This window comes from Pinus tabuliformis, chromosome 8 (assembly GCF_031772625.1).
Source record: "Pinus tabuliformis cultivar Carrire ecotype Pingquan chromosome 8, CPIR1, whole genome shotgun sequence".
In the NCBI taxonomy this organism is placed as follows: Eukaryota; Viridiplantae; Streptophyta; class Pinopsida; order Pinales; family Pinaceae; genus Pinus; species Pinus tabuliformis.
Window position 1 is genome coordinate 58485915 of NC_142294.1, and position 11225 is coordinate 58497139.

Consider the following 11225-nt stretch of genomic DNA (forward strand, 5'->3'; position numbering starts at 1 on the left):
TATTCGATGATTGCTCCACCAGATAGACATCAGATACTACCTTATCTGCGATATGGTAAATCGATGAGCGAGGAGGCTCCATCGCATTGAGACTAATGTACAAGTCGTAGACATTTTGTCAAAGCCCCAAGGAAAGGTCAAATTTGTGACTGTCCCGAATGACTTGGAGTTGTTGAAAGAACTTCTTATAAGGGTCCTGCATGTTGCATGCATTGAGCTCTGGGAGCTCTGGGGTGCTTGGGGTATTTACTGGAGCAACATACGACCACAGGGCGACGCACCCTCCCTTAGTGGTGCGCTATGAACAGGATGATTAGGTCTTCAGTGGCTCGGGATGATTAGTTCTCCCGTGGCAACTGTGGAAACGGATGATTAGTTCTCCTGTGTGCCGGGATGATTAGTTCTCCTGTGGTAACTGTGGAACAAGATGATTAGTTCTCCTGTGGGCCAGGATGATTTGTTCTCCGTGGCGACTATGGAACAGGATGATTAGTTCTCCTGTGGGCCAGGATGATTTGTTCTCTGTGGCAACTGTGGAACAGGATGATTAGTTCCCCTGTGGGCCAGGATGATTAGTTCTCCGTGGCATCCACTGATAGGATGATTCGTTCTCCTATGGACAGGATGATTAGTTCTCCTGTCGAGGCATCCTACCCATGCAGTCTGGGACTCATGGGAAGTACCTCTCATCTGATCAATGAGCAGGGAAATGAGGATAGGGACCATAGTAGTACCATTGAAGGACGCATCACTGTATCTACTGTACTCCCTATGCTAGGATGACCTCCATTGATCTGGGATCAATGAAACTGATCTAGGATCAGTATGACTGGTTTGGGACACTCTCTTGTGACATTGATTTGGGATCAATGAAACTGATCTGGGATAAGTATGAGTGGTTTGAGACACTCTCTTGTGACATTGATCTGGGATCAATAAAACTGACTTCGGGTCAGTAAGAGTGATGTGACACACTCTCTTCAGATGAAACTGACTTCGGGTCAGTAGAGAATGGTATGAGACATTCTCGATCAATTCTTCTTCTTCATGGTTCAACAGAGCAGAGCTCAGTAGATCAGAGCAGTGCAGGGCACTAATGGCAGAGATAGTACAGTTGGACATATGGATCAACAGATGGAGTCCTCCCTAGATGAGAGGGAGTGTTAAAATTGGCAACTAAGGCCAAACTCCATGTGGTCATCTTATTTATGGCAGTTGATATTTTTCTTGGATCCCTCTCATCGAGAGGTGTAGGATTGATCTAAAGATCATCCGATTCCGATAAGTATTCATGGAGTTATAAATTTATTTGCGTTATAAGACAATTTGTCAAGGTCGGCCAACAACCAAATAAACCCCACATGTGCTCAACGTTTTAGTATAAATAGAGGTGGCCTTCAAGTCATTTCAACACACTTGGGATCTCTTCCTCTCTCTACTTGTCTTTGGGTTTTAGTAGGAGGAGAGATCCTAAGGAATAATGTTGCCCAGATCCAGAGGGCAGAAAGCCAGAACTGTCAGAAAAGCCGGAACTGCTGGAAAAGCTAGAACTGCCAGAAAAGCTGGAACTGCCAGAAAAGACGGAAAAGCCGAAAAAGCCAGAACTGTCGGAAAAGCCGGAACTGCCAGAAAAGTTGGAACTGCCAGAAATGTCGAAACTGCTGCAAAAGTCGGAACTGTCGGAAAAGCCAGGATTGTCGGGAACAACCGAAACTGTCGGAACTGCCTGGAATAGCCAGAAATGCCGGGAACTGCCGAGACAGTCGGAGCATCTATCTTCGAAGGAGAGCAGCATGCAAGGGAGAGCTAACTAACATTGGGACAGTTGTATGATACTTAGCAGCAAATACACCAAGCATGCAATGTTACAGCTAGCATGAAAACAAGCATGCTAGGGACAACAAGCAAGCTAGGGGCAACAAGCAAGCAAGATGCAGCCAGCACATAGGTCAGTATGGCAACATGGCGCAGCGATGGCACATCATGCAGTACAGTGATGGGTACAGTCATGATTAATGAAGCGTGATGAGATGCAACATAGTGATGATGGGTGCAGCATGGTGCAGCGCGATGAGGTGCAACATGATGACGAAATGCAGCACAACGATAGGTGAAGGAGTCACCTTGGAGAATTAGTTGAAGCAACATGTCTTCAACTGATCTCATGTATCATCTTTTTAGAGATGATCTATGCTCTTATCTAGATAAGTCAAAGTGTTGACTGCTATTGTAAACATACTCTCTCTCTCTCTCTCTCTATGTTGAACTATTGAAGAACATATAAGAAGAATTGATCAAGGGTTTCCTACATTGGGGTTTGTCCCTGGCTAGCGCCACATCTTGTGTCCTCTTGTCTTGGCTTGTCTTCTGCTATTTATGTTTATGTTCTATCTGCAGTTTACTTTAATGCTGATGTGATTGCTAATCTGGAAAATATATTGAGCTAACTATGAATATTTAAATAAATTGCTCTAAGCATAGAACATAACTAAAATTAACATTTTGAATACTTAAGCAAATTTCTTCTACAACTTCCACTAATTAAATATTTGATTTCACGAAACAGAAAACAGAGCAAAGAACAAGATACATACTAAGTCACCTGACACGGGGATTCGGGACACGTAGGATTCGGGATTCATGGTGTCGGATTCGGGACACGCTGACCCCCCGGAACAGGACACGTTAGGACACGTTATATATTATTTTATTAAAAAATATATATATATATATAATATATATTTAAATATATATATATATATATATATATATATATATATATATTAAAAATTAGATATTATCATATTTCTTACACAAATTTTAATTAATGATACAAATTTATTGATTTCAAACATAGATCTTCATCTATAGCTATTAGCATGCATAGTACATACAAAATTCAAATAAATGTCAGTGGTACTGGTCACATAAATGATAAATCTATTAAAAATTTAAATCATGATTCATAATTCATAACTGAAAGACAACTTACAACTACAAGATAGTAAGATAAACACACTGACAACTGTTGTTTTCTCATTAAGTCATCAAATCAAAATGTGTTACATAGGTAGTGTTGGTGCAATGCCAATGGCAAATAGAAATAGAAAATATAAAACAACTACAGGTATACAAGCCTCAAGGCATCAATCAGCATCAGAATCAGCATCACTGTCCCCATCATCATGGTCCCCACTGCTCTCCTCTACATCCTCCTCCTCCCCTGTATCCATAGTCGCCTTTGCATCTGCTAGTATGGAGGCTGACCCCTCTAAGTCATCAAATCTAACAGGCTCTAGCACTGGATCATTGAAATCCATGTTGGCCAATGCCAACTCAACAATGGTGTCCAGACCCATATCATCAGGAACAGTGTTACTTGGGAGCGGGAGCGACATATTCAGAAGCTCTTGGTTTGGTGCTCTTGATTAAATACGAGTTCCATACCCTAATACATGACAAAATTCAATGGAAACATTGCAATCCCCCAATCCTAAAATCCTGAAAAACTGATAAGTCTGCTGGATTTTGAATGAAATCTAAAATTCTACTTTCGCCATATGAAATCCAATGAGGCCGGAACCACTCTCAAACATCCTGAGTCATTTCATGGTAATGTTAAAAATTTAAGTAAAAGGATGAAAATGAAGATTAAGGAGAATGTCACTTTTACTTTAAGAATTTAACATTACCATGAATAGCATATCAATACTAGGGCCTAGACTTGATTATGAAGCTGCCAAAATGCTCTACTCCTTGCTGCAACAACACAAATCACTTACCAAATGAAAATATTAATGAGCAAACACGCCCTTTTCATACCCGCGCTGAGCTTAGCGAGTCCTGGAAACCGGACACGTGTCCTAAAATCGCGACACGCCCTCGGACACGACGTGTCCGAAACGGACACGACGTGTCCTGTGATTTGGACACGAATCCGGACCGAATCGTGTCGGATTCGCCGGATTCGGGATTCGCAGGGGGTTTAGGACGAATCCGGTTTCCTAGGATACATAGGACGCACTTATTTTTGGATACAATAGTCCCCGGAAAGGATACAGTAGTCCCCGGAAAAACCCAATGCGAGAAAACCAATGCAACAGTTTTGAGGGTTTATTATTATGCAAGAGAAATATCTGAATACAAATCTAAGATGCTCATCTAGCAATCCTTTACAGAGAAAAATATTGGTAGAAAATCTGAGTGAGTTTTACCTCACTTCACTCGGCAAAATTTTGGTTGTTCTGGCACAAGACTAGCTAACCCCGACTATTTCTGCACTGGCCCTACGTAGGCCCTACACCATCCTTTCAGGCTCAGCGTCAATTCTGTGTCACCTCCTCTACCCTCTGCATCAGCTATCTTGGTTGTTCTAGCAGTTTCGACTGTTCCCAGCAGTTCCGGCTCTGTGCTGGCCCTTCTGGCTCTGCGTCAAGGCTGCATGGGCCCAAACTGGCCCAACGTCAGCTCTCCCAGCTATTGCACTGCCTCTCTGCAAGCTCTCTCTGCCTTTCTATCAGTATTCTCCGAAAAGTCCTTCCGGATTCTCACTGCCCCTCTGTTGCTGAATGATCACTTAGTTCGACTTTCTCAGCTTCCTAGCCCCAGAAATCGAACTCTAGATCAATTCTCTCTCCCTCTCTCTCTCTTTTTCCAAATGAACCCCAACCCTCCATTTTATATTTTTCTTGTTGAGTCTTCAACGGTTGAGATTAAGTCTCTAATCAACGACTAAGAATAAAACATGACTTCCACCTTCTAGATCATTCTCACTCATATTTTGATTAATACCCATTAATATTTTAATTTCCCTAAGTTTAGACTTAGGAACTCCATTAAAAAAATTAATTATTTTAATAAAATACAATCCGGGTGGAATTTCACCAAACAGTTTCCATTAATATTTAATTTCCCTAAGTTTAGACTTAGGAACTCCATTAAAAAAATTAATTATTTTAATAAAATACAATCCGGGTGGAATTTCAACAAATGGTTTCTAGGTTCTTTAGAACTCATGTGCCTTAGCCTCTCCACCAATTTTCAAGGCTAGAGCACTTCCGATGCTACCAAAAACTAATAGACTTGTCGCTCTTTACTAATTTTGAGCAACTTTAATTTACTATTTTAGAATTCAATATCTACAATTTAGCATTTACTTCGTAGTATTTGGAATTGGAATCAATGTAATTCATTTTCTTAAAGATACAAATTTGAACTTTTCTTATGCATGTACCATTGATTCAATGTGAAATATGACAATAACAATAGTGATTGTGAATCTAATTTTGAGCAACTTTAATTTACTATTCTAGAATTCAATATCTACAATTTAGTATTTACTTGGTAGTATTTGGAATTGGAATCAATGTAACTCATTTTCTTAAAGATACAAATTTGAACTTTTCTTATGCATGTACCATTGATTCAATGTGAAATATGATAATAACAATAGTGATTGTGAATCATGTCTCTGTCAATTACAAACTTCAATTTAGTAATTTAAATGGGATGAATTGATATTGTTGAGAATTTTATCTTTTATAATTTTATGGAGAGGACCCATTATGCTAGAAAACCTTATATCTCCATTTCCCTAAAATTTGGGTGTACACACTTGTCACTCTTTACTAATTTTGAGCAACTTTAATTTACTATTTTAGAATTCAATATCTACAATTTAGTATTTACTTGGTAGTATTTGGAATTGGAATCAATGTAATTCATTTTCTTAAAGATACAAATTTGAACTTTTCTTATGCATGTACCATTGATTCAATGTGAAATATGATAATAACATAGTGATTGTGAATCATGTCTCTGTCAATTACAAACTTCAATTTAGTAATTTAAATGGGATGAATTGATATTGTTGAGAATTTTATCTTTTATAATTTTATGGATAGGACCCATTATGCTAGAAAACCTTATATCTCCATCCCCATCCCATGAATTTCCCTAAAATTTGGGTGTCTTCGCACATCCCCAATGTGCATTGCCTTGCCATGCTCCGACATCCAAGAAATTTGGGGGAACATTACTCTCAAATGGCCTTAAAGCTAACTAAATCTCTCTAGATCTTGAAGTTTCTTGCCATGGGCCATTGTGTTCTTATTCAATCACTTAATCCCGTGAATAAAACCTTGTATGAGCCCACGAGCATGTCAAACGCAGCATTGAGTCAACTTTAAGGCATGATATTAGGATACTAGAATTCAAAAAGTTTTTCCTATAACTGGTTTTAACCGATTTTATATTTCACTGTTTGGCAAAATAGCTAGAGAAATATTACAGCTAGAGAAATATTCAATTTTAAGGCATGATATTAGGATACTAGAATTCAAAAAGTTTTTCCTTCAATCAAATCCCGTGAATAAAACCTTGTATGAGCCCATGAGCATGTCAAACGCAGCATTGGGTCAACTTTAAGGCATGATATTAGGATACTAGAATTCAAAAAGTTTTTCCTATAACTGGTTAAAGTATTTTAACCGATTTTATATTTCACCGTTTGGCAAAATAGCTAGAGAAATATTCAACTTTAAGGCATGATATTAGGATACTAGAATTCAAAAAGTTTTTCCTATAACTGGTTATAGTATTTTAACCGATTTTATATTTCACTGTTTGGCAAAATAGCTAGAGAAATATTGCCCTTGAGGCAATATTAGGATACTACAATCCAAAAAGTTTTTCATAGAACTGGTTATAGTAAATCTAACTGATTTTATTTTTTCACTGTTTAGCAAAATAGCTAGAGAAATATTGCCCCTTGAATCCTGCCAACAAAATTATGCATGGTAACTAATACCTCCATATTTGAATGATGGACATAACATAAGAATTAGCTTCTGGAACTCTATGGCCGTGCAAGAGTATTGCTGCACCACCTGTGGCCCAGGACAAGAGGTTTGGTGAAACCATGGGCCAACCACAATTTCTATGATGATTTATTACTCCATGTGCATGTATTTACGGGGTATTCTTCACCGCTTTGTAACATCAGCTCACATCAGATCAATCAGGTGAGATACATTAGTTGAAGCATAATAGAACCTGCCCTAATATCTGGTATCTCATGTGTTTATTATGTGTTCTACCTTTGGGTTTTAAGTTTAATTCCGGGATCAATTTCAAAGGGGTATGACCCTACACCATAATTGCTGCAATGTAATCTCCCTAGTGGCTTCAATGTTGTCTAAATCAATGATAGCTTTCCAAACTTGAGAGAATGCGCAAGAAAATATATACATCTAAATTTACAATATGAAAACTAATTTGAACACTGCCAACACCAAAATGTCAAGTGCTAGATCAATAATGCATAGCTGTGATCACAAATGCTTTACCGTAGTGACTCGGCAGCTAGCTACCTATAAACTAGCATTTATGGTGTAATCATAATTTCAAATCTCAGAAAGGCCGTGACCTCCGATGGACAAAGTTCCACCTGTCCTGCTAGCCACTTTGGAGGAGGAGAACGACGATTTTCATGAACTTCCACAGCTGACCGACTGATGTAAGCACAAAGACTGTGACCGGGATTAAATTACAGTTATTATGCTTTCTCACGGTGCACCACTTTGGGTAGATATTGATGATCTTCTGCTATTATTTGCCTTTGTGCCACTGATTTTTGTAGTTATAGTTATTGCTAAATCTGGGTGGAGATTGTGTATCTTATCAATTTTGAGTTTTGGGGGTTTCAAGAGTACAGTTATTAATGTCTCTTTAAGAAAAAATGGCCATTTCTTTTACTGCGACACATTTTTTTGCGGGGGTGGGGGACGCGAGGGGACGGGAGGGGAAGGAGCCGCTAGCTAACATAAAGTTACATGATCGGAAAATAAGAAGCAATTTTTGGAAGAAAAAAAATTCCAGAAACGAGCATCTTCTTACTCATAAAACATTTTACGAATCGGATCGTAGGAGAACTTGGAGACGAGGAAGACATCAATGATGCGCAGTCCAGACTGGTTGCAGGCATTAGTTACTGCGTCTACGCTACTGTCCCCAGCAGTTCCTGTAAGTGGGCTCAGAATTTGCTCCACTGCTTCTTTATCTAACACGGTAGTTTTCACTGTGAAGAACATGCAAACGTAGAGCACACTGTAAATATCCATGAAGTGCTAATGATATTTAAAATTCGATGGGTTTTAGGCTTAGAATTTAGAAATGTTATCTTGACTCGAAAAATGTATAAATTTTGAGTTTCCACTTAACCAAAGAATAGACAAACAAACACAGAGTACACTGTAAATGTCCATAAAACGCTACTGTTAAACAATAATCGATGGGTTTAGGGTTTAGTCATACGAGAGGCCCTCTCAATTTCATCGAGAACGAGCTCAAGAGCTTCGTCTTCTGCTTCTGTGAAGTCATTAATGAACTCTGTAACGACCTTGAGGGCACTAACAGTGAGAGTTAATCCTCTCAGCTTGAATTTCTTCTGGATATTTTTAAGGGACTGAGACCCCATGATCTTTCGCTACTGCTTCTCTATGCTATAATGTGATGGCCTCCAGTGCCAGAGTAAGCGTGTATTCTCGAAGTGCCAAGGTAATCTCGATTCGTTGAGATCAATTTTTCCCGTCTTGATTCAGCAGGGAAATACACACTTACTGTTATATACGATGCATTGATCAAGATGCAGATTGAATTCCGGATCCCATCGAAGCACCTGAAGCGGCAGTTTAATATTCACCAGGTTCATTCGTTATTCGTTCTCCGGATCCAGATAATCCAGATATAGGTATTGGCCAACCCACTTAGTCTCATCAAGCCCAGAGTCGATCCAAGTCGGTCAAAGAACATGTACCTACAGCCCGTGTGTAGAGCCTTTCAGACGCGAATCTACACACTACACCAACCTGACAGACAGGCATTTCCTCTTAACCTGCATTGTGGCGGGAAACTTTGGGATTGTATAATGTTTTTAATTCTGCCAATGCAATCTTGGATTCACCATAAGTACTTCTCAGAATTTTGTAATTATTAGAGTTAATTACAGATTTAGCCTCCACCAATATTAGTATTTTAAGTAGCAGTTACAGATAATGGTCACCATAACTAACTTTCAGAATTTTGTAACCATTAGAGTTAATTACAGATTTAGCCTCCACCAATATTAGCATTTTAAGTAGCAGTTACAGATAATGGTTAAGGTTCAAGATTTATGTTAAAGGTAGTTATTTTTTTATAAATAATTTATCAGATAGTAATATTTTGGAATAAGATTTATTTTCAAATTATTTGTTTTTTAGTTAATTTATTTTAAATTAATTAATTAAAGAAAATATCATACTAATGTTTGTTATATTGGGAAAGCAGTATTTATATGTCATAATATTGGTTCATGATATTGTGATAAAGAATATTTATAAGTTAAAATTTTCCATGGTAAAGTGCACTTGAAATTTCATGGTTATGAATATTGTTGCATGTTTTTTAAAATGTTTTTATGTTTAATTCATATATTAATTTATTTTATAATTAATAAAATAATTGTCTGAGAAGGGCAGCAGGAGCGGGAGGGGTACTATGTTGCCCCATCGAACAAATTGGGATGAGTTATGCATGGGGATTAGGAATGGCCACCAACAACAAAGCGGAACTACTAACCTTGTGGAAAGGTTTGGACCTAGTTATATCTCTCGGGATAAAGAAAATTAAAGTGGTAGGGGACTCCCTATTAGTTATAAGAATGTTCACAACCTCCAATGCTCGTAAGCATGGCACAAGGCCTTCTATTGTCTCAAGAATATACTAACAATTAAAAAAAATGAACAATTTGAGCTATTTCATATCCTCTAAAACCTTAACAAGTTCGTCGACAAGATGGTGAATTGCGGCATGACCTTGGGCGAAGGCAAGTGTGAGACTCATGGGAGGGACATGGGCCACCTACCCATTTCGTAACAAAATGTTGGTCAAGGGAGAATTTAATGCCCTCCTCATAATCGTTGATGGAGGGATGATGTGGGTTAGTATAATTGGAAAACAGAATAGGTGAGGAAAGGATTGCGAACTATGAATATCCTCCTAGATCCCCAGATTATCACCTCGCAGGGCATATACAGGAAACTAACTAAGCCTATGGACAATATGGAGAATCTGTCACTTCAAGGAGGAAGAAGGATTGTATATTTATTTGGAGAATTAATGGTGAAACTATGGACAACGTCTTGTTATTTGGTGAATTGGTTGCAAGGGTGATTTGGTAGGTCCCTTAGATAGCATGCATATTTAATGGGATTGACATGAAGATATCCAGGCGATTATGGCACAAGTCGTTGAGAACAAAGAGCAGGAGGGAATTTGTGTATTTAAGGATATGCAGACTTCTCCCGAATCACATATTGTAGCAATTTTGGTGCATTGGTTTGATAGTAGTGTGGGTTGGAAGGATTTTGTCATGGATCTGAAGGGGGGACAAGATAAGAAATCCCTTGAGGAGGACTTGGCCCACTAGAAGAACGTCGCAGTGTTCCTGTTTAAATTACTTATGGGTAGGCTTGACCTCATCACCCACCAGGTCGAACTGCTAGAGAGGGATTGTGCAACCAACGTCGAGCGCATCAACGCAAAGTTTGGGAGTGTGGAGGCATCGTTGGAGAGAAAGATAGTGAAAATGGAGACCGACCTGCTCACCTCTAATTCAGAGTTGATTAACGATAACATATTCGATGAGGTGAAAGAAATTGTTGCAGGGTTGTCCGAGGAGGTTGTAGCTCAACTGCGAAAAGATGGAGGAGATGGGACCTCAGGAGTGGGGTCGAGCAGTCAAGGCAAGGAGGTTAGCAAGGAAGCGGGGAAGTCCAACTTCAGTTAATGTTTCTTCATGCAATGCCGTTATGTTTTGACATTGGGTCTTTTTTTTCGGGTTTATGGGAAATTTCAATGTTTTGTTATAGCTTTTAAGGAAAGTAGGGGGAAGAAGTTAATATTATGGATGCATTGAGATATGAAAATAGCCACTCAAACTGAAGCTAGTTTCATTGTGATATTGTAAAAAAGGTTCTAGCCGTGTAAATCTAGATTTTTAATATAAAAGTACCTGCTCTGTAAAAAAAAATGTCTAATTGAGGTGGAAGACCAATTAGTAAGTGAGGCTGGGGGGGGGGCCTGCCACCCTATCACCTCTTTCAGCATTAAATAAGGGCGTATGGTGCGGTCTGCCCACCCCATGCAAGAGCTTGCAGACTTATTTCCCATGGCATTGGATAGAT

At 38.8% G+C, this 11225-nt stretch overlaps 1 protein-coding gene across 2 annotated transcripts in view; it reads right to left on the minus strand.

The window, feature by feature from the left end:
* Positions 1 to 8940, minus strand: part of DPB2 (DNA polymerase epsilon subunit B2) — a 170629-nt gene extending 161689 nt beyond the window's left edge. For both annotated transcript variants that reach the window (XM_089371756.1, XM_089371755.1), the window contains exons 1-2: positions 8314 to 8940; positions 7897 to 8077 (exon numbers count right to left, since the gene is read on the minus strand). In XM_089371756.1, coding sequence (XP_089227882.1) covers positions 7897 to 8077; positions 8314 to 8476 — 344 coding nt within the window. In that variant the 5' untranslated portion in view covers positions 8477 to 8940. The remainder of the gene's footprint in view (positions 1 to 7896; positions 8078 to 8313) is intronic.
* Positions 8941 to 11225: the final 2285 nt, after the last annotated feature.